Here is a 24,759-nt window from a genome sequence, read left to right as displayed (position 1 = left end):
ACATGTCCACACACGCTCCATGGCTTCTTAACTGGATGTGCAACCTATGGTCCGCCATGTAGATGGCCAAAGTCTCAACCAGGGTCCAAGCCCCACCATCAGTTGAGGAGCGCTCAACTGAACTGGCTCTCCTCTATATATAAGGAAACCTTGCTATAAATAGCACGACGCTATTAATGGCCACCTCAATATAAAGTGAGCACTATATATAAAGCAACCTCTATGTATAGCAATCCCAGCTAAAAATAGCCATCCCAACCCTTTGCTATCCCTTAATCCACGTTAGCCTGCTATCTAACCCTAGGTACACCATGCACATGACAGAGAGGTTCGAGGGAGTATGAAGTAGAATCACGATGCTCCCAAGCAATGCATAAGGCACTCCAGGTTACTTTAAGGTAACTACACTGTAGGTGTTGGCTGGATGCATAGACCTTGGCCAACTCACTTACCTTTTGACTCAATTGTTCTTGAGTGAGCTCCTTGGTTACCCATACCTTTTTCACTTTCAACTAGAGATAGATAGAGAGAGAGAGAGAGAGAGAAGAAAGTTTATTAACGTCTGCAAAAGACCAAATAGTCTACAAGACTTTTAAAAAACAAAGTACGATGAAAGCTAAAGGGTGGGGTCACTAAAAACAAGCACCCATACCCAAGGCTGGTGTCTGAAAGAAGACAAATAATAAAATACATCGTGATGTCACTGCGAGATATAGAACATAAAAATGTAAAGGGCGACGATGAGTAGTCAAGTAGAGCTAAATTAAAATGAAGTAGTAAGTTTTTAGGTAGAATTTAAAGCATTCGACAAGACTAACAAATTCCCTTGAAGAATTGGCCTTGCACAATTTAAAAGTATTGTCTAGAGGATCCCATAAAAAGGTAAATGAAGATGCTACCTATCTCAATATGCGTTGCATACCTGGATGGGGCAGTGGAAAAAAGCTCATCAAGTTCTTGAGGCCTTAAGGCACCGTCCTGCAAGGGGGCACAAGAATCATTGAATGAATTACTCTATTGATAAACCAAAAGCAAGCCAATTACACATCTAAAAATATTCCATTTTTCAAAAGACAGTCTAAACAAGTCTTAAGGTCTTAAGGCGCCATCTTGCCAAGGGGGTACAGTAATCTTAATGAACAATTGCATTGATGTACTCTATCGATAAAGCAAAAGACAATTACAGATGTAGAACAAGTTCCATTTTGCAATTACCGCAATGGAATATCTTACCACCCTTGAGTATAGAAGTAGATGACTAATAGTGCCAAATCTTGATAACATCAAATAAGCTTCATCGTGGATCTAATCTACAAAAGCTGACATGTTAAAACCAGCAAAATGTAGAACTAAAAACCTCGTTGACATGCATGTGAAGGCATGCTGCAATTTGCATAGCTGTCTACTTTCACACTAAGGGAGAGGTAAAGGTTCCACCATTTGTTGATGTGCAAAATACTAAATCATTGACACTCAGAAGAATTACCAAATTTTGAACACTTTACCATCCATCCCCGCACAATATATTCGATTATTGGTTCAAGGCTTAACGTCCAAGAGACTTTGTAGGAAATGGGAGTGCGAGGAGAATACCAACACATGGAGACGTATCGAGAATGCAATAGATGTGTTACAAAGAAAGACTAAAGTGAGAAAACCAGCAAAATGTAGAACTAAAAACCTCGTTGACATGCATGTGAAGACATGCTGCAATTTGCATAGCTGTCTACCTTCACACTAAGGGAGAGGTAAAGGTTCCACCATTTGTTGATGTGCAATCAGAGCTTAACGTCCAAGAGAGACTTTGTTGGAAATGGGAGTGCGAGGAGAATACCAACATGTGGAGACGTATCGAGAATGCAATAGATGTGTTACAAAGAAAGACTAAAGTGAGAAATATATCCTCGTTCTAGCATAGCATAACTATACCTCTTTCATGACAGGCGTAGAAATGGTTGCCAAGCAAGCATCATGCTTGTTGCTCTCAAATATGTCCAACTAAAACAACCCCGTTGATACAATTTGCTAGTAGTGACAATTTCTCACACGGTCCCTACTTACGCACTGCAGAGAGAGAAACCTGATAGTCAACCTTGGGAAGACCAAGTTATGGTCTTCAACACCTCACGTGCATTGCTTTGTCGACTCAGCTTCACTTATCGTGGCGAGCCAGTGGAGATAGTACAGTCCTACACACATTTGGAAGCAATCTTCACAAGACCCCTTTTCACGATGACCCATGCAGTCCAAGCACAACTCACACGAGAGCGGGTGCTCTAGCCCAACTAGAGAGACAGTTTCCAAGCACACTTCCAGGATCCACCGACGAAGTGCTGGCTTCTCGATACACTAGCGCAGCGGACAGCCATGTATGCAATACCCTTCTGGTGATGTGATCTACCGATGACAGAGTGGAGAAAATTTAAGCAACTACAGGTGACTATGGGATCTAGGATGATTCAGAGTAAACCCTCAGTTCCACATGAGATAGTACAAGTAGAGTCCGCCATGACACCTCTGCGGGTTGATGCTATCTTAGACAATGACATACATTCATAGAGTCTGGCACTTACCTCGATGGAGACTACCAAGGCTTGCCCTGGCGTCATCTAGACGACTAGCACAAAGCGGAGCAGACACATGGTATGTACGAATATCCAAATGGTTTGCCAAGCACAGGATTTAGATGGACGAGCTTCCCCCCTTTCAATACAACATGGACACACCTCCTAAGTTGATCCCACGATATGAGATTAACCGTATCATACGATTAGATCTCCTCCAACTCCACACATCTCGAACTTGGGAGGAGATCAAGAGCTCCCCACCAAGACCCGGTTCTATCACGACCGCTTCCTGAGACTATCACAAGAGGGATTTATCATCAGACCCCAGTATCTCGAGGACAGAGGAGTCTCGCATGCATTGAGGATCGCCATTGGACAAATGCGGCTTTCATCCCATCAGCAGTCCGCTGAGGATTGAGACAGGTAGAGCACATATACCCAGAGAGCAACAGATCTGCATACTGCACACACTTGGCGTGTGCCTGCCCAGCCTACTATGAGATCAGAGGACGATACCACTGCCTCCACCAGGATGGGAGCAGCTTTGGCCCACCATCACAACTAATCCACCTCCATGACCAGGTCTACATTGGGCTCTATCGGCTTGAGATGCGCCAACACAGCAAGACTCTACTACGACAAAGTAGAGAGCAACAAGAGGCAACCAGACTGCAAAATACAAAGGCTAACCAAACACAGAGACGTGTCTCAAATTTTCATGCATTTGAGTCAACTCCAAGACACAATGGAGTGGAGGAGGAGGACCTAGCTGATATGCGGGCAATCTGTCACGATCTGTGACGTATTCCTTTCTCTTTCTAGACTTATGGATGGTTTAATGAATGGACACTTGTGGAAGGGTATGACCTTTCGACGGGACACTTGCCCTTTCGACGGGACACTTCCTAATGAGGCACAACCCTTCACAAGAGACATTCTAATGAAGAGACATTCCTATTGTAACGTACCCTCTCATCAAGGGTCACACCCTTCACAAGGGGTACACACCTCTTCATGCACATACCCTTTGGAGTTCACACCTTTTCATGTGTGACTCTTCACTCTCTATATAAGAGAGGCCAAATTGTATGGATGACAATCACATCCACCCTACAGACATTCAAGCAATATAATTATTCCTTGCTCTCTGCTATCTCAGTCTCTTTTCTGTTCCTTAGCACAGTTCTAAATATAGTAAATCTAGGATTTCTTACAGTGGTATCAGAGCAAAATTCGCTCCTGCCTGTAGGAAATGCCCCCCACCTTCTAGCGCTGATCTGATACATTTTTGCCGCTAGAAGGACATCTGTGCACATAGTGCATGGAAGAGATGGAGAGGATGAGCGTAAAATTATTAAACGCCTAAAGTCATCCTGGCCTCTCCATCTCCCTCACATCACAAGTTGATGTGAATGGAGGGCTGTCCCAAAACCAAGGGACGCGCCTTTTCCACCATGGGACACACCTTTTGGTGACGAGTCTCGACTCCTCACTCATGGGACATACCCCATCGTGGGCAAAGGGACATACCTATTCATGCAGGGTCGCACCCCTTTTAACAATAGGGACATATCCCCTCATGAACAGGTGCACCTATTCCAAGGGTCACACCCCTTCGAATAGGCACACCTCCTAGGCCCAAGTACCTACAAAAGGGTACCTAGAGGGGTAAAAAAGGGACAAAAATTAAACCCATCCCCTACCCCTAGGTTTACCCCAACTACCCTAGGGTTAACTAAACCCCCAAATTAATTTGGGGCAACTAACCCATTAGGCAACCCAACGAATCGTCGCAGCCTTTTCCCCACAAAACTGCAATGTACGAATTTTTGGTCAGCCAGCCTGCGCAACACCTGCGTCAGCCGTACGGATTTTCCGTACCAGCCTATGTCAGCCGTACGGACAGCCACAGCCTGCGCCATCCTCGCTCTTCGCTGCCTGCTGTACAGGCCGCTCTTCGCTGCCTGCCGTACAGGCCGTACAGCCTGCCGTACAGGCCGTACAGCCTGTCCCGTACACGCCGTACGGACAGCACAGATCCTTCAGCCTACGCTGCCCGGACCTGTTTCGTCATTTGCGCTGCCAGCCAGCCCTTGCCTCGCCATTTTCGCTGACAGTCCACTCCTTATTTGCAGCCCTGGATACCACTTTTCCTGACAGTCTGCTGCCCTCTCCTTGTTTCGCCATTTTCACCCTGCCAATTCAGCACCAGTTGCCACATTTCTCGCAATGAAGACAGCCCGTTGACAGCCCGGACCAGACAAGCCTCGAGCACTCCTCACAAAACATTGCAACATGGACCTCCGGACAACGATTTGCAGCCTTCTTCTACGCAATCACTTGGCAGATTAAAGTATTGCCAGGTGGAGTCTTTCCAATCTGCTTTTTCAGGATTCTTTTTAACAAATTACAGCAAATGAAAGAATCCACATTAAAGCATGGAAACCCCTGGTAATTCACCCGGCCATTCAAGGACACCTCAGGCACCTGCTACTACACAATATCGTGTTCAAATTGCACAGCCAGCCCATTTTGGAGCCTTTGCATCTTGGGTCTTCTGTGTCACGTGCCCTCCGAGTGACTTGGATCACATCCTCTACCTTCTGCGTGAGGCACCTCAGTTACATTATTTCCTCAGCACAGTATAGGTTGTGTTCCACGAGACACGAAGATATCCGGAACACGATATTCCTCAGGAGTTTGCTGTTCATTTTTGGAGAGAGTTTTACCCTTCACCTTCGGCATCCCCAGGGTACTCTCCACCTCCTTCAGCTCCCCGATATCCTCCTCTACAGGGTGTACCTTCTCCAAGTCAGTATTTACATTCTGAAGGCACTCCCTCTCCTGGATATCCTCCTCTTCCGACAGCAGCTCCTTACCCTTTCTCAGATCCGTGGACTATGCTACCTACCCCTGTCTTATCACGAGCAGTAACACCTTTCTCAGAATCTCCAGTGTTACCTCCGACAGGACCTCCCTTACCAGATTTCCACGGGTGGTTCCATCCTGCCTCGCCTGCCCCCTCCAATATGAGCAACCTCAGGGAGCAGCCCGAATCCTCTTTCAGGAATGGTCCAAACTAGAGCGCAAGTTCGCGCTTTTCTTACAGGGATATCCGACATGTCGCACCGCTCGCGTGAAGCCTCTCCCGAGATTAAAGAATCAAGTCCCAAAAAGACCCCTGAAGGCAACGTCCACAGTGAATCTCTATTGCAACTTCAAATATCTCAGCTTCAGGACAACATCTCCGACCTGGTTCAAAAAGTTCAACAACTCCAAGATTCTCGAAGTCCAGCACATACAGAGGACGACGTGACGCAACCCGACGACGATGCGGACTCTTTCCCACCAGAGGTAGAAAACACTGAACTGCGTGCTCTCTACCGATTACTTCAAGCTTCCAAAACAAAACGACTTGACGTCAAACTTCCGGAAGCCTACACTGGTCAACGAAACCGCCGAACAGTTGACCAATGGCTCGCTAAAATGCGCATGTATTTTGACACTGTTGACCTCACGGAAGGCAAAAAGATCGCCTTGGCAGCCTCCCTCCTGAAGGATATAGCATTTCTATGGTGGCAAAGACACTTAAAGGACGGAAAAAGTGTGTTAACTTGGGAACGTTTTGAACACGTGCTCCGTAAGCAGTTTGTACCTGCCAATGCGGACTTCCAAGCACGATCAAAACTTCGACAGTTGGAGCAAACGGGTTCCCTGTCTTATTATATCTCTCAGTTCACCACATTGGTGCTAGAGATTGATGGTTTAACTGAGGATGATCGCCTTCATGCTTTCATCTCAGGCCTACATCCCTCGTTACGCATTAATGTTCTTAAAGCAAATATCACCACCACAGATGGTGCTATTGCTTACGCAGAGCGCATTACAGATTTCCTAAACACAGGGAAGCAGAGTGCTAATCGCACACAGAACTCTCCTATGGCCAAAGGTGCTCGCCCTCAAGATAACACCAGGTTTCGCAAAAACTTCGATAATCAAGGTCAGCGACAGTCTCAAGATCCCCAGAAGCCTCAGAAATCATTTGCTGGATTCCAACAGAAACACTCCCCCAAGGATCGTGTTTCTTCTTCTTCACAAAGTCATTACCGACAGCCCCAACATAAAGGTGCGGCCACTGACAAGAAGAAGAACTCCAGCACAAAAGGACTTTGTACCATCTGTACAGGCGACCATAGATGGTTCGATTGTCCCAAGCGACCAAAGCAAAATTCTAATATGGAACCTAGCACTTCCCAAAAAGAAGATGCTACCTCAGCACAAGACAAGAAAGGCAAAGCTGTTCGAATGGCGAATACCATCCACCTGAGCCTTGCCAGCAACCCCGAACCTTCCCTGGCCACTCAAGTACTTTGTGTTCAAGGATCGATTCGTGGAACAACGGTCACCATCCTCATCGACAGTGGCTGTTCTCATAATTTCCTAGCCAGTTCTGTGGTCGATAAACTTCGGTTGACCACCAGTCCTAGTCTCATGGACTATCAGATTGAACTCGCAAATGGAACAACTTTCTTGTGCAACACCAGGATCAAAAACTTGTCTTTTCGCATCCAACATTATACGGACAAGTTGAACTTCGACATCATGCCTCTTTCTCGGTACGACGTAATACTCGGACAACAGTGGCTCTACGACTATGATCCATCAATCAGTTTTCGCAGCCATACTATCCAGTTTGTCCACCAGGGAAAACTTATTGAGCTAACTGGTTCTAGGGATTCTCCTTCAACCCCAGTTGCCTCTGTCCTACAAGTAAAGAAGTGGGTTCGTAAACGCCAAGCAAAGACTTCACTTCTGTTGGTTACGGCAGTTGAGGAGACACCAACAAAGGATCCTCCTGAATACCTCAACCAACCTTTTTTCCAGCCTTACCTGGATCTTTTTCCACAGGAATTGCCAAAGCAGTTACCACCTCGACGACCAGTGGATCACCCAATCGAACTTATTCCCGACAGTAATCCACCGTCGAAACCTCCTTATCGGGTTTCTTACACTCAAAATGAAGAAATCCAAAGACAGGTCACCGAGCTACTCGACAAAGGTCACATTCGGCCCAGTCGCAGCCCTTTCGGATCTCCTGTACTACTTGTGGAAAAAAAGAACAAGTCTATGCGCCTCTGCATCGACTATCGAGCCCTCAACAAGCTCACTATCAAAAACAAGTATCCATTGCCTCGCATTGATGACCTTTTCGATCAACTTCTACATGCAACACAATTCTCCAAGATTGATCTTCGTTCAGGTTATCATCAAATACGCATACGAGAAGGCGATGAGTACAAGACAGCTTTTCGAACAAAGTATGGACACTATGAATGTTTGGTCATGCCTTTTGGGTTAAACAATGCCCCGGCCACATTCATGACATTAATGAACAACATCTTCAGGCCTTTCCTCGATAAGTTCGTCATCGTTTACCTCGATGACATCCTCGTTTTCAGCAGATCCCTACATGAGCACAAACAACATCTACACCAAGTTTTTGAAGTTCTCCGCGCGAATTCTCTCTACATCAACATTGAGAAGAGTGAGTTCTTCAAGACCCAACTTGAATATTTGGGACATGTTATTTCAGCTCAAGGTATCTCTGTGGATCCCAAGAAGGTCGAGGTAATCCGAAACTGGCCTACTCCTAAGAATGTTCATGATGTCCGCTCTTTTCTCGGATTGGCAAACTTTTACCATACAAAGGTCTATCAGTTTTCCGAAATCGCAGCTCCTATGTCCGAATTATTGAAAAGCACAGCAATTTTTCAGTGGCTTCCCGAAACAGAGTATAGTTTCCAACAACTCAAGCAAGCACTCACTACCACACCAGTTATGGCTATTGCTGACCCAAACCTTCCATTTGAGGTCATGACCGACGCTTCCGACATCGCTACAGAAGCAGTCTTGATGCAAGAAGGCAAAGTTATTGCTTTTGACAGCCATAAACATTCTGATATCCAAACCCGATATCCGGTCTATGATAAGGAGTTTCTTGCTGTTGTACATGCTTATCGCTCTTGGAAACATTATCTCATGGGTGCTGACTCTGTGGTCAAAACAGACCATCATTCTTTAAAGTACATCTTTACTCAGCCAGTCATGAATGCTCGACAAGCACGCTGGGTTGAGTTTCTGGCTAACTTTCATATGACCATTGAGTACATACCAGGACTACGCAATGTAGTTGCAGATGCTCTCAGCACGTTACCTCTAGCATCAGCCATGGTAATCTCTACATTATCTGTGGATGTTCCGAATTCATTCAAAGGAAAGTATTTCAATGATAAAGACTTCGGCACCGCAGTACAGGTTCTTTCCAAAGATCAACCTTCGACTTCCGAACAAAAGATTTTCTCATCCTATTCTTATACGGACGACCTTCTGTATTATCAAGATCGCGTCTGTGTACCACATGACAAGGATGTTCTACGTCTTTTGTTAAAAGAGCATCATGTAGTTCCTTATGCTGCCCATCCAGGCATCAATAAGACTTGTCGGTTACTCAGTGCAACATACTACTGGCCTCAGATGAAAAGAGATGTCATCAACATGGTTACATCTTGCTTATCCTGTCAACAAATGAAAGCAAGTCGACGACTTCCAACAGGACTTCTTCAGCCTCTTCCAGTTCCAACTGAAAGGTGGGAAAGTATTTCCATGGATTTCATTACAACACTACCACGATCTTCCCGAGGTAATACTCAGATTATGGTAATTGTTGATCGATTGTCCAAATTGGCACACTTTGTTGCTTGCAAAAGCAGTGCACAGGCCCCGGACATAGCCAAACTCTTTATACAACACATCTTCCGACACCATGGATTACCCAAGAATATCATATCCGACAGAGATCCTAAGTTTACCAGTCACTTCTGGATTTCACTGTTTGAATCTTTGGGTACAACTCTACTGTTCAGTTCAGCCTACCACCCAGAATCAGATGGACAGACTGAAAGAGTCAACCAAGTTCTGGAAGAAATGCTTCGACATTATGTTCAGTCACGCCTTGCAGCCTGGGAAGAGTATCTACCACTCCTTGAGTTTGCTTATAATAACTCTTTCCATAGTGCCATCAGCATGACTCCATTCCAAGCAGCTTATGGACACACTCCGATTGTACCAACAAATTTTGTACTTCAACATCGAGTGGCCCTAGCTGATCAACTGGTTCAAGAAATGCAAGACGTTCTACTGCAAGTCAGGGATCATATGCGAAAAGCGCAAGAGCGGTATCAACGGTCTGCCAACAAACATAGACGTCACCTGGAATTTAACACTGGTGACATGGTGCTATTATTTGTAGCCCCACATCGCTATAAGACGGTTAAGTCTGTGTTTCCTAAGTTGCGACCAAGATACTATGGACCTTTCCGGATCGTCAAGAAAAATTCACCTTTAAGTTATAAATTGGAATTACCACCATCATGGGGTAAAATCCATCCAACATTTCATATTTCTTGGCTAAAGACGTACATTCCAGGCGATGAAGCAGTTCCTCCTGCAGGTGATTATGTTCCAGAAATCGAAGACGATTATGTTCTCCTTATTCCTGAGCGTATTCTGGACCATCGACAGCGAGAGACTCGACATCGACGTATCACGGAATTCCTTGTTCTTTGGCGAGATCTGGACGACTCCGACGCTACTTGGCAGTCTGATGAAGACTTACAGCAGTACCCTGATCTTTTACAGCAGTATTTTCAGCATCTACCATGATATTTTCTACATCAGTTCATTATCTCCACCAGGGTCTTCTTTTGAGTGGGAGGGGATGTCACGATCTGTGACGTATTCCTTTCTCTTTCTAGACTTATGGATGGTTTAATGAATGGACACTTGTGGAAGGGTATGACCTTTCGACGGGACACTTGCCCTTTCGACGGGACACTTCCTAATGAGGCACAACCCTTCACAAGAGACATTCTAATGAAGAGACATTCCTATTGTAATGTACCCTCTCATCAAGGGTCACACCCTTCACAAGGGGTACACACCTCTTCATGCACATACCCTTTGGAGTTCACACCTTTTCATGTGTGACTCTTCACTCTCTATATAAGAGAGGCCAAATAGTATGGATGACAATCACATCCACCCTACGGACATTCAAGCAATATAATTATTCCTTGCTCTCTGCTATCTCAGTCTCTTTTCTGTTCCTTAGCACAGTTCTAAATATAGTAAATCTAGGATTTCTTACACAATCTGGATTACTAAGAGACGCAGAGGCGACCCGTGACATGGAGAGCGACTAGAGCACACTCTATTGAGGTCCGACCTATTACGCCCGAGACAAGGAGTCACTCTGAACATAGCCCAACGGGTTCAGAGACCAAGAGAACACGCCCTCCTCCGCCACCACAGCGTGAGACAACCCGAGAGACGCAAATCCAAGACATTTTCACCACTCACAGACAAGCCACTACAGCGCCGGGTTTTGATTTTTGAGTCCCACCTCTCAACCTATTTCAATTAGTATGTGTTTTGTACTTGATTTTTGCTCGAGCTATCAGCTCTTTAGATCAGCATAGTACCCAGCAAGGGTCCTAGCTCGCCCTTTGCTCCAGCCCGTTGAGTCTTGTATGAGTTTTTCCCCTTTGGTGTACTTTGTACTTTGTCCCGTAGGCCCACAAGGACCCCTGCGGACGTTAATAGATCTCTCTCTCTCTCTCTCTCTCTCTCTCTCTCTCTCTCTCGTAGGAATGAAAGAAAGGATTTACAAAATGAATGAATTATTTAAAACATAAAAAACTAAATGAACCCCTTACACTTATGTGCCTTTCCTACAAAGATGCAAAATTACATTCCTAACTCATGCATACAATAAAACTCTCTTTTGAAACTAAAACAAAAACGAGCTCTTCACTCCCCACTTTTTGTTTCCAGCTTATGTTCAATCATTCTAAACATGCCTAAGGCCGATATACCATAGATAAATGTCACCATTTCAGACTTCTCCTAAGAAAATAAACAGTAATCTTTATTAGATTTGACTTCGGTCAAAGAATGGTGAAGTTGATTAACCAAGAATAAGTTTTCTTGTTTTTATCTTTGCCTTGCATTGGTAAAAAGAGAGCTGTGGGAACGTCCACAAGGGACTAAAAATAGTCCAAGAATTAGAATGCATGCATTAGACTAACCTTTAACGGGTTAAAGTGTTGGTTTTTGTTTGTGGCAATGTGTAGGACCAAGAGGAGTGGAAAAAAGTCCTAGAATAAAGCGAAAAGTAAAAAAAGCAGGTCCTACAAGGCAAAAAGCACCAAGATGTGGGCGACTACTTTATAGAGGATCCCACAAGGCCAAATCAGCAAGAATTCCAGCGCAATTTCCAAGAAAAAGCCCCCCAAAGTTGATTTTAGGGAAAGCTCGGCTTTCTAAGAAAAGTATGGGCTTAGGAAAAAGCTAGAAGCTAGCCCCAACTTATAAGAAAGCTCTTGCTTTCGGGTTGGAGGCTAAGTCTATAAAAGAAGAGCCCCAGAGCTCTAGAACACACAGATTGTACTCAGCCCATGCTCTTGTGAGAGCCAATTGTACAAAGCCTCATTCTATTGCAATAAAGACCTTCGGAGGGTCCAGCCCTTATTTTTGGGGCCTAGTGCCGTGTTTTGCTCCTTACCCTTCTCTCCCAGCACTCTATATTGTTGGCGATTCCTTTTCCACAGCTTCAGCAAGAGTGTATGGAATTTCTCAGGTACCACAATTTGCTCCAGAGGAGTCCCGCGTTTATTGCGAACTGTCCCACGGTGCCAAAGTGAAATGCGATTTCATCTGGTTTGGGTTTCAATAAAAGACTTCAAATCTAAGATTGTGAATACTTTTTTCATTATTTTTATTGGACTATACCTTGTGTGTATTAGTAAAGTGATCAAATTACTACAACGAGTGATAAAAGACTACTTAGTTGTACAAAGGCAGGAAAATCTATGGAATTGGGAAGAAATGACTCCATATTTTGCCAAATCAGAAATCTTTGAGTCAATGTGAGGTATTTTTGTAATGTGTAAACCACTATATTCAGGTTGTTCACATTCATCATAAATATCAACCTCTAATCCCACGGTAAATTGAGAAAGTCTAAGATCTACGAAAACACAAGAATCCCCTCTTGAAGTGCAGTTCAGTTCACAAGAGTCACAAGGATAGATTCCTTCTCCAAAAGCACAAGAGTCTTTGTACATAGAGTCTTGAAAGTCAGGAACATCTGGTACAAATGAATTATATGTAAAACGCCTAGCTTGGCTAAGCTTATGTGAAATCATAGGGCAGGTATTGATAGAAATAAGATGTTGCGTAAACTCAAATTCATAAATGAAAAGATAAAAGCTTGCTAAAAAGACAGCACAATTAGTGCCCGAAGGGATTTTTTCCCTCCAATTCAAAACTATCCACACCATTCAATTGTATTTGATACTAAAAATTTCTACTAAGAACCAGTAGAGTGATTGGGCAAAACTTGTCCTCGAGGATGCTTACATCTAAGTAGAGTGTGCACAGATATGAGAATCAGAAACTGCTGGTCTTTGCCTTCGTTCTGTATGCTTTCATGGAGATAATGCTGACCTCTTTCCTACCTAGAACTCGTCGATCTATCGGCATTTAAACAAGAGCAAGGAGTTCCACCAACTTGGGGGTCTTGTCATCAAGGCTCTAGCCTCCTACTATGGCCACTCTTACCATCTAGCATAACCACCCTTATAGCAGCTTGGACAACAAAAGAATTTACAAAGGAGACAGATGGATCAGCAGATAGAAATAAAGAGAATATGGGGAAGATAAACCAAAAAGAGCAATGACAGCATTGGAGTCCCTCTATCTTGGTGGGGGTTTCTGAATATAAACATTTTCACAGAACATCACTACTGTAGCATAACTCCATTTAAACCCATCTGGAAATGTAACATGGAGCAACTCCATCCCCCACCCCAAAAAAAGAACATAAGAAAAAGGAAAAGCAATCCTTTGACCTCACGTATTCGCCAGTTTCAAAGTAGTAGGACAATTAATAAGTTAGTAAAGATAATCTTGCTGTACAAGTCCATCATTCACAAAGTCAAGAAGTGCTTTTTTAAGTTGTCTCCAAATAAATCACTTACCCCATCCATATCAAATGCAGTGAAGATGCCTCTCAAAAAATCTATTGCTTTATCAGTTAGCTCCACGCTCTGGAAAAGAACAAAACAATGCAAGGTTTAGGACAGGTTTGAAACACATAGCCAAAAGGAAAGCCTAAAACTCTAGAAAAAGCAAGACTCCAGTGACCTGATCAGGTGCCCGTTTGAACGATGGAGTCTGCAAAAGCTCATCACGCAGCTTGATCTCATCGTCATACCCAAACTTCCGAAGAACAGTCCATGTAGTCTCCAAACGTCCACGTTCTATAAAAAGTGCATGCAAAAACAAGAAGCCTGTCAACGTGAGGCCATTCTCATTCACACCCTCAGGAAGCTTCTCAGCAACGACTTTCTTCACCCCCACGACTTCTGATGGTTGCAGCGGAGCATTGAAGCATTTGACCTGCAAAACAGGCTTAATTGATCAGCTACATGCAAACAATACTTCTGATTATACTGAAAGAGTGCTGCAGCAGTAATTGAAGGTAGTTAAGCCACAGTTGTGCAAATTAACAAGGAAAAGCGCTTTTTCAATAACCACCTTCACTGACCTGAAAATCATTGAGCTCAGCATCACTTAAGGCACCATCTCTGTCATGATCACAAAGAATAAAGATTCTTTTCAGTGCTCGAACACAGCGCGGCTTCAATGTCTGTGATTCTTGATCGAAAAGGGGTGCTGTTGGATGTAGCACAGCTTTCTGAGCATAATAGAAGACTTCTGCAACCTGAAAACCAATCCATGAGATACCTTACAAAGGTGGCAGTGTTCCTAAGAGCAATGAGTGAAAATACCAAGCAATTAAGAATTTTCAATCAGGAATCCCGACAGCAACTTCCTGGAACTCCTTATAAGAAAATATATTAAACCCTTCAAGAAGAGAAAAACATTATGAATTTAGTGCTTTTACCCGCGCGAGGGCATGTGTGAGTGTGAGTGTGAGTGTGTGTGCGCGTGTGTGTGTGTGAGAGAGAGAGAGATGAAATGAAATGAAATACTTGTATCAGGAGATCTATTAGGATCTATCTGTGTGGGGGGGGGGAGGGGGTGAGTGGACTTCTATGTTCCTTTGTTTAGACCCAAAACTTGCTAATCCCAGGCATGAACAAGCTCAAAAGCTGCTGTCACCAAGGCTTAACAAGATCAAGACAAGAAGAAAGAGATAGAATGATGTATTCAAGAGATAGAATGATGTATTCAGCCATTAAGGAGACCCAAAACAAGTGCAAATGCTTCTCAGTTTGCGAAAGAGAGAAGATTTGAATAGGGCAGAATTCCTATAGGGAAGGGGCACCAAATTTGAGAGTAATGGAGAGCTAGAAGGGTGTGAATCAAGCTCCAACAATGAGCTATGAGGGTGGAGTAGCAAGCTGAAGGAGGACGACTAGATTCTAGTCCAAACTATCAAAGAGATGGCTTGTAAAACAAGTGAGTGGCGTAGCATTCATGTAAAAAAGGCAACCACACCTTCTCAAAAGAGTGAATTGTGCTACACCAAACATGTGGCAAAACTATGCCCTTTTAGGCTTAGTTCCACACCAATATTCACCACTTTTTAAAGAGCTGGCATAGAACTAACCAAATACCCACACTTTTAGGAAGGCCCAAAAAGAAATGAGCCACAATAACTGTTTCACTTTTAGAGAAAGGTGAAAGTGGGCTCTAATTTCCACCTTTAACAAAGGGAAAGATCGGCATGCAACTAACACTAGGCCTTGCATGGCAATGCATGTCCACACATGCCCCACAAATCAATTACTTCCAAGCATGCATGTCTGCATGAGTCACAGACATGAGTCGTCCTTTTATGCATGGACTATTCTTGTCCCACATGCCATCGCTACCCACACATGCAAGGCTTGCATGCACACTTTACTAGTGCATGTCACATGCATGGCTGCCCCACATGAAGCCCCCCAAGCTGCCGTCTAGACACAGCATACACCTTGGCCATCAAATGGTCAACCATGATAATCTGATAGTTAATTGTGTCCATGGGATCCCCTACTTGTGAATGGGTATGATAATGTTTATAATCCAAGAGATCAAAAAGCCCGCTTGTAGAAAGCCTCATTGAACACCTTGGCCAAGATTGCAGCAAGGAACCCCCACCCGTGGGTTAGGCATTCTACTCACAGGCCCTCCTGATCAATGGCTTTGCTATTCTGTAAGCTCTTTTAGACAAGCTATCCTGGTTCGAGTCGAGGGAGCTTCTAGTGAAGCTGAGTTTCTACAGAGATCACTGTCTTTGTATTTCAGAGGAGGGATTCATCACACCACCAGGGTACACTGAGCTTCATATGCCTCACTCACTACGGATCTCCATCACACAGTTTCGGGTATCATTACACCGCCTCCGCATAGAGAGCGGCAAAGCAGAGGGGATCCCTAGGGAGCATCGCATATGCATATTGTGCGACTATCAAGAGATTAAGTTCGGAGGAACATTTTATTTTCAGGTGCCTAGTGTACTACGAGATCCAAGGCCACTACCACTGTCTCTTCAAAGACGACTCCGAGCTCCTTTCCAGATTCCTCGCCTACCCAACCTCGCCTACCCAAATCAAAGATGCCTCGCGGCCTTCATTCACGAGGGGGTCTGACACAGAGAGTACTTAAGCAACGGGGCTTGGCCACACCATCAGACACCTCTCAGAGCAGGATCACAGAGTTCTTCCCATCGAGTGACATTGATCGTCTAATCTCTAGCCGAAGACGTGACAGACCTCGACCCAACAACTGCAGCACAACACACGAGACATCGAGGGGACAGATCACCCAGGGGGACCTCCCGTCATTGTTTAGACCCGGGATATATCTATCATCCTGCTTCAACATGTATCCACTTGCTTGGTACTATTTCTTTTTGTTTTTCAATAGTATGCTTATTAAGAAATGAAATGTTTTCCTTCTGTTCAGTTACGGACAATGGGGACTAGGTCTAGCATTTGAGGGTGGACCCCCTTGCTTGGGGTTATGGGCATTAGTGACCCACAAGAGTGATGGCCTCTCTTTGAGAGGGACATCTAGAAACCACACCCCACCTGAGTACCCAAACATGGGACCAATCAAATGCACAGATTGCGTACCGACCTAGGAACCATTCAAGAGAATGTTCCATGAGCTTTGGGTGTGGGCCTGGCAGCATGCCAAGAGTAATGGAGATACAAGATAAGACGACAAACAAATGAGCTCAGTATGGCTCAATTATGACCTTAGAGTACGTCAATAGATAGTCTAAGCTGTTAAGAACCCGTGTGTGCGATCAGAATTAAATTCTGACAACTTTGAAATTTTAGGGTTTTTGGGAGTGACGTGGTAGCTGACACGTGGCAGACTGCCACTTGGAATCTGAGCTGGCAGGTCAGTCCACCTGTCCCACACATGTGGCAGCATGCATGGCAAGTGGCAGGGCATGCAGGCCAAGTGTTTGGCCCCAAATCTGGTAGATTTAGGGCAAGTGGTGGGCTGTCCTCTTTGGGACTGCAGCCCACCAAAAATCTGGGACAAGTGTCCACCTTCCACTCTAGGCCTAGGAGGGGGGCTGAGCCTATAAAAGAAGGCCTCTCCCCTTCATTCCACACATGAAAATTTCGTCACTTTTCTTCTCCCTCCTTTTAGATGATGCAGCAAAACCTCTCCAGCTCCTTGGGTGCAGCCAGCTTCTCCACAGGCCATTCTCTCACCTCAGCAGCACTTTCTCTCTCTACAACAGCACATTCTCTCTCTACAGTTCCAGCCCCTCCTCTCCAGAAATCTGCCCCCTCTCAGCTCTTCTGGAACAGCAGCAGCATCCTCTCTCCTTCACCTAGCTTGGAGCAGCCACAGCCCCTTTCTCTCTCCTGCTGCAGTCTTTCTCTCTCTACTGCAGAATTTCTCTCTCTACTGTTCCAGCCCATTTCCCTTGCAGAAATCTGCCTTTCTGTGCACCTCTGGAACAGCAGCAGCTCCTCTCTTACATCTCCTCCCTTGGGATCAGCATAGGCACTCTCTCTCTCTACAGCTATCACTCCATAAAAGCTTTCTCTCTCTAGCCTACAGGCTGTTTTTCTAAGCTGTTCTCATTCCAGCCCCATTTCCACACTCTCCTCACCCAAGGTAGCTTCAGAGGCATCAAGGACTTCGTCTACAAAAAGGCCAAGTCACGAAGGGAGCCTGTATTGTCAAGTTTATCTCATTTACAGCACTATTTCATGTTGTTTCTACTATCTTTCTAGAAACTAGTGTTTGTCTCTAATGTTGGATGTAAGTGGTGATTGTTGCAGGCTTCTTCCTTGTGGATTGGGCAAGCCAAGAGCTGAAACCTGAGCTTGGAGTCCTCCTTTTTGTTGTCTACCTTGTACATATGCTCTTGAGTCTTGTATCTAGGTCCTAGGTTTTCACTGAGTTCATCAGTTTGGAAGGTGCATTGCACCTTGGTCTTGTATCTCCATTTTCAAGAATAAAGTGAGCCTGGATAAGGGGGGGGGCCCGTCTTGGCCCCTCAATCATATTGCATTCTCCAATGATGTCACTTTGTGTTTAAGCTGTATAAGTCTTAATTCCAGCTTAATTGCAAACTCTTAAGTTCAAGTATATGTGTTTGGCAACTCGCAATCATCTCATTCAAATGCCTCTGCAAAATCCGTTGTTTGAATTGATAGAAAGCACCGAGTAGTTTACAATATCCCACGAGAGTCACGGTGGCTCTGGTCTTGCGTCGAGCCTCCTCCAAAAGACCGAGACACAAGGGACCCCTTGACGAACGCCAACGCCCCATCACCGGCTATGCACCAGCCAAGGCGACATGACATACGGAGGATTATGTTCCACTCCAATCTTTTTTCTTTTCACTGTCATACCCAGATGTATTTGATTATGTATGATCAGACTTAGGATTCAGCACGGGTGATGATGCTCGTTTTAGTAGCTCCACCCTTACTGGGATTTGTATCAGGTTTTCTTTCAGTCTCATAGACCCATCAGTCTTCCGAAGACTCTAATAAAATTTCTTTCTTTCTTTCTTTCTTTCTTTGTTTCAAGACACTCGTCTCGTTTGAGCCTTTGGAGGCAAGTGGTTCCTGCATGTCTATGCAGAGGTTTAAAAGGGACCTTAAACACAGCTACAATAAGTTAAGAAGAAAGTATGTTGAAGGCTTCAAGACTGAGCGTGCAGTGTTATATTTCAATGTTATAGGGAACTCCTGGCTCTACTTTACTAAAATTCGATTAATTAGTGCTCTAATCATGTGTAAATTAAATTTATTAACCTAAGCTTATACATATTAATCTAATCTATTAACCTAGCTTAAAAGCTTTGCTACCTTGAGGTAGGACCAAAGGCAGATGTTAGCCAACAACCAATAGAGGGAGAAGAAGCAAAGAGGGGGGAGGTTGAAGAAGCCAAAAGAAGTAGAAGCTTCGAGACAACAGAGGGATTGAGGGCTTAATTTTTCATAAGGGGACCCTTAATTTCTCTTGTAAGCTTATGTTTAATTATTCCGAGCGGTGGCCGAGACTAATACTAATGGAATTTTTCATTTTTCCGACATCATGGGAACATGCTGACGAGAGCTTATCCTATGAATCGTCTTTTCCAACCCTGCATTCATGCTCAATTTGTGTCCTGGCAATCACAAGCTTGGCAATTAGGAAATCCTTCATTGTATTTAATGGGCTGATTGCATCCTCTTTTGGCCCAACCACTTTCAGGTTCAAGACCTTGTTTCATCTTCTATTTTCCTCCTCAAAAGCTTCTTGCATTACCCTTTGGGGTTTGTGTCCATTTACCATATCTGACCACTTCTCGCCTCTTTAGTATGGTTTTCCATTTTTGAGTGCATTTTGGCCTTCAACTTTTTGGAAACCTTCGTTACTTGCTCTTAAGCTTTCTACAATTTGTGGCAAAACGTCTAGAATCTTTCATTCAAACATCCTCACTCGTTCGTTTTGTAGCTCTTTAGGTTAAATGCTTATTCTTCCATTTCCTTTTGAGCCCCACATGTTCTTTCACCATGGCATCCCATGTGTCCATAAGAGTGATCATCCTTTCTATGCAAAAGGTGATAAAATCCATCATTTTATTACTGCAATCCCAAAATAATGAGGTATTTCCCTCGCGTTTGGATAAAAGCTTGAATGGATCCTCAAGCACCCTGATATTCCATTTGGCCAATCCTACGAGTGAAAAAGTAACCAATAGACGTGCAAAAAGAAAAAAGGCCATTGAGCTCTGACGCTCACTTTCAAGGTGAAACAGCACATTAAGGGACACAATTGACCTGAGACATAAATAAAAAAGATGCACAACAGACAGAAACAATTTGTAAACATCGAGCCTCAAAAAAGGCAACCCTTCCATATTTTGCTTAGCTTTCGGAGATGCCTCACGTTTCACTCTACGCTTATCAAAGAAAACGCACCCATACGCACAAAACGACTCTAGAAACATGCCGGATCTTCACATCAAAAAAAAATAAAAGTACAACCCTCCTCTAGATGAGAGCATTATTACATTGAATCACACCTGAATTTGTTTTAGAGCCGAGCATTCGATGCATGTCTCTATCTCTCTGAATTCCTGCATAATAGGAGTCATCATCTGCTCTAGGCTCAGCTGCTGGTCACTACGGAGATCCAACTTACACCCGACAACGATCACCGGCACCCTTACCTGCCCCCAATAACAAAAGACGTGAGAACCATGCCAAGGTACAAACCACTGGCGTGCAGGTCGTTCGATCACAAAATTTCTTACACCAAGTTGTCGCAGCTCTGGCAGCCAATGTGTGGAAAGACGTTCAAGTGTTTGCGGCCTATCACATGCATATGTGAGCACCACTGCATCAGCCTTTTTACACTCGGTCTCCAACTTTCCTTTATCTTCGGGTCTGCCAAGCAGCTAACCTATATGGTAAGGAAGAAACAATGCCGATTGCTACTTGCAAAAAAACGGAGATGCATCTGTTATTTATCGTGCCTCAAAACCCTGGCACTAAACATTTAGCATAGGAAATTGCAAGCAAAAGGATCGCAATGAACGCACCGTGATGAGGTATCGATAATCGTCAAAGGCACCCTGTCCGGGTAGAAGTCGGGGGGCAGCCGGGTTGGTGGCAAGACGGGTGCGACCATGTTCGGAAAAGAGTCGGTAGCGACAGCAATTACGAGGCTGGATTTGCCAGTGCCTGGATCTCCAATCACAACAACTTTGACATTTGAGATGTTGCTAGGCCCTGCAGTGCTTGCCATGTTTGCCACGGAGCTCAGGACGGACAAGCGCCTGAGCTCGAAAGAACTGGAATCTCGCTCGCTGCTTTGGAATTAATTCTTTGAAATGCAACCTGAACGCCTCCGTACCCCAACAAACCCTAAAAATGAAACTGTGGTCTTGCTGGCTGCAATCGCCTTCCACTCTGACTTCTTGAATGGCACTTCTATGCTACAATTGCTTTGCCTAAACTTGTATTTCCTACAAAATCAATAAAACTCGTCTCTCAGAATTTTTCGGCGCTTCTACAAAGGCAGGAATGCGATCTTGCGCCCTGTTTGACTTCAGTGTGCAGATGTGCATCGTAAATGGTCTTAAATGCAATCTCAAAAACGTTCTCCAGTGCAAAAAAAGGTCACTTGGAGGTTAAGAAGTAGCAAAAAAGCAGGACGATGGCTTGATGAAGAAAAGAAGGAGCAATGCAGGGAAATTAGAAATCGTACCTGATTGATGAAGCTCGGAGTGGCTGGTGGTGACAGGGACGATGGATGCAGGCTACCAATACACACAACAGTGAAGCATTCAACAGCTCACACCCGCGAAAAACTGGCAGGCAGCAAATATAAAAATATCACCGAACGCACATTCAGCACGCAAATTCATCTAGGGTTAGGGCACATTTGGCCATCAAATTTAATTGTATCGGTATGGGTAATAAGGGTGGTTACACACTTCCAAGCTCATTCAGATCAAGCCCCTAAAACATGTGGGTTTATATCCGCCGCTCCTGAGTTCAACCCCCACGAGCCAAGAGCGTTTAGATTAAGCAGCTCAAACATGTGTGTATATGCGCCGAGCTTGACCAGAGCCAACTTAGCGCGCAATTTAAAATGTGACCCAAGACATCAGCACCCGAATCCATCTAGAGTTAGGGTAGCAATCGTAAATGATAGTTTCCCATTTTAAAGACCATTTGAATCATAGTTTCCCATGAAATTGGATGGCTAAAGGCCTTACGACATTATGGTTCTTTTGCGCGAAATGGGAAATTCTATGCCAAGGTGGCAAGTGGAGAAATATCTTATTGAATAGTAGGGGATGCCATAGCTTCTTGTTGATATAAGAGAATCACACTATATGTTCAAGAGGTAGCAAGATGAAAGTACAGGGCCAAGAGAACCCCAAAGTAGAGGGGAATAAAACTAAACTCGAGGTGCATTTTGTAACCTGAAGGGCAGAGGACCCAACAAACCTTTGAGGAATACCCTTAGGGAAGAAAGTGTAAAACTTTGTAGGAAAGTAAAAGTGGTAGCAAAAAAAATGGAGTGATATGCCCATGATTTGCTCAATGGGAGACTCGTGTCTCGAATTCAACCTTAGAGAGAAGTGAGCAATCAATTAAGGGAGCAAGTTGTTCCTGTAAAAAAGCTGTCTAGAACATGCAAACAAGAGGATAACTATGGGACATAATAAAGGAGCATGCAGAAAAGCAAGATGAACCGAGCAATCAAGGATGCTAAGAGAGCCAAAAAATGAAACTCCGAGTAGAAATGCAAGAAGAGAGGAGCTTGGAGTGTTTTTGTGTGCATGCACACATACACATGACTACATACATACATGTATAATTAACAAGATGCATTTTCATATTAGAAATAATTATCTTCATAAGTTCTTTTATATACACCTATGTGCTTACTATCTCTTAGTGTGATTGAATGCTCACATTAATCTCCTTATTTATTATTCCCCTTTCTTTTCCGAAAAGGTTACTTTACAATTGCAAGTTCTCATTAAGCTTGATTAGTCTGAGGCTAAGTGTTCAATTTATTGTTACCCCGATAACAAGGGAGGGGTGTTTATGACACCTGTCTTCCCAACTTAAGTTAAAGTTGGTTCTCACCGTTTTTCTTGTTGGATGGTGGCAGGTAGGCAAATTCCCCTCTTCAATAAAAATGATGCTACCAATGACTTATCAAAGCTCGACTTCTCACATTTCCTTTTTTCTTAAAAAATTTTCACCCTCTAGTGATGCTGCTTCATTCATAGTGGAATTTCTATTTATTTTAAAATTTGTCATTAAACATTTATCATTCCTACTTTAAATTGTCTTCTCTTCACTATAAAAAGGGGTGTTGTAATGTCTTCTACACACACACACTTTCCCCTGCAACTTTGAACGATTGCACATAGGACCTTTAAGTCATCAAGGCCTTTCTTTGGCTTTTTGACTCCCTGATCTAACTTGGTTCTCCTTTTCTTCCTTTTTCCTTTCAGAATTCTGAGGATGTCTCGCTCCTATCAAAGACCCTCAACAACTCTAACTCTCGCTCCGAATCAAGGATCCACTTCGACTCACGCACACACACACACACACACACACACTTCCTATTCATTCCCCCCTTTACATTTACTTTACCCTATTTCCTCCCCCCCCCCCCTTTTTCCCCCCCTCTCTATTCTCCCACTTAAAACCCCCCCCTCCTTTAATTGCCCTCTTTTAAAATCCTCATTTAAGCTATTTTTAACCCTCCTTTAAATCTTCTTTCCTTTCTTTTTTATCCCTTCTTATTATTTCTTACTTTGTCACGAACTTATCCCCCTTATCTCCTACATTAATTTATTTCCACTCCCTTCCCATATTATCCCTGCAGCTTTCCTAAGCTTTCTTACTAGTTTTATAGAATCTTTTATTTTCCTTAATTTTTACTTATTTTTTCCTAAATTTCCTAAAATTTTCTTAATTTTATCCTAATTTCTCTTGATTTCCTCCCCCCCCCCCCCTTTTTCCTTGTTTACTTATTCCCTATGACTTTCCCCCTATTCCTTTTAAATTCCTATCACTTTAATTTCCTACCCTTAAAAATTCTCCCCTCTTGCGTGTTTTTTCAACCCACCACTGTTTACTAACTACCTACCTACCTTTTCATATTCATGGCACGCCTCTCCGTCTTCACGCTCTTCCTAACACTTAGACTCCCTAACTCTCTCTATTCTCTCCCCGACTCCCTCACTATTTAAATAGGGACTCTCCCCTAAACCCTAAACCCTCTCTGCACAATGCATAGACTCACTGTGACTTGCTGTTGGTGCCCGCATTCTCTCCCGACACGTGTCGTGACGTCGCACCTCGACTGCAACACCCTAGCCTTTCGCCCCGCCCCTTTCATGTGCTCTTCCTGAGTACCTCAAGAGTCTTCATTACTCATTACCTAAGCGCTTGGATGCTGCATGCCCTGGGCTTGGTGATTTGACTGTGGAAGTTGGAACCCTCTGTGAAATAGCTACATTTCTGCGATCTACGCCTGAGCTCTGTGTGAATCACACCACTCAGCGGCCACTGCCTCAAGTCCTCGATGGACTCACAGGTCCCCTCTATACACTTTATTAAATCACATATCCTTGTTACTATTCCTTACTGGCAGGAAGGTAGATTCCCCTCTTCAATAAAAATGATGTTGCCAATGACTTATCAAAGCTCGACTTCTCACATTTCCTTTTTTCTTTAAAAATGTTCACCCTCTAGTGATGCTGCCTCATTCATAGTGGAATTTCTATTTATTTTAAAATTTGTCATTAAACATTTCTCATTCCTACTTTAAATTGTCTTCTCTTTACTATGGAAAGGGGTGTTGTAATGTCTTCTACACACACACGCTTTCCCCTGCACCTTTGAATGGTTGCACATAGGACCTTTAAGTCATTAAGGCCTTTCGTTGGCTTTTTGACTCCATGATCTAACTTGGTTCTCCTTTTCTCCCTTTTTCCTTTCAGAAGATTCTAGGGATGTCTCAATCCTATCAAAGACCCTCAACAACTTTGACTCTCACTTTGAATCAAGGATCCACTCCGACTCTCGCTCCCGTCTCCTAAACAATACATTTGAGG

The 24,759-nt window shown here is 43.9% G+C and overlaps 1 protein-coding gene across 1 annotated transcript in view; it reads right to left on the bottom strand.

The window, feature by feature from the left end:
* Positions 1-21,539, bottom strand: part of MIRO1 (MIRO-related GTP-ase 1) — a 68,651-nt gene extending 47,112 nt beyond the window's left edge. Inside the window, exons 1-8 of the mRNA XM_087401373.1 lie at positions 21,378-21,539; positions 20,710-21,135; positions 20,422-20,554; positions 20,191-20,337; positions 14,236-14,412; positions 13,833-14,087; positions 13,667-13,735; positions 923-978 (exon numbers count right to left, since the gene is read on the bottom strand). Coding sequence (XP_087257499.1) covers positions 923-978; positions 13,667-13,735; positions 13,833-14,087; positions 14,236-14,412; positions 20,191-20,337; positions 20,422-20,554; positions 20,710-20,915 — 1,043 coding nt within the window. The 5' untranslated portion in view covers positions 20,916-21,135; positions 21,378-21,539. The remainder of the gene's footprint in view (positions 1-922; positions 979-13,666; positions 13,736-13,832; positions 14,088-14,235; positions 14,413-20,190; positions 20,338-20,421; positions 20,555-20,709; positions 21,136-21,377) is intronic.
* Positions 21,540-24,759: the final 3,220 nt, after the last annotated feature.

Source organism: Dipteris shenzhenensis, chromosome 30, assembly GCF_047967505.1.
Source record: "Dipteris shenzhenensis isolate YYH24624 ecotype China chromosome 30, Dip_SZ_1.0, whole genome shotgun sequence".
Lineage (NCBI taxonomy): Eukaryota > Viridiplantae > Streptophyta > Polypodiopsida > Gleicheniales > Dipteridaceae > Dipteris > Dipteris shenzhenensis.
The sequence above is the reverse complement of the archived record's forward strand: the minus strand, read 5'-3'. Positions and strand labels throughout refer to the sequence as shown.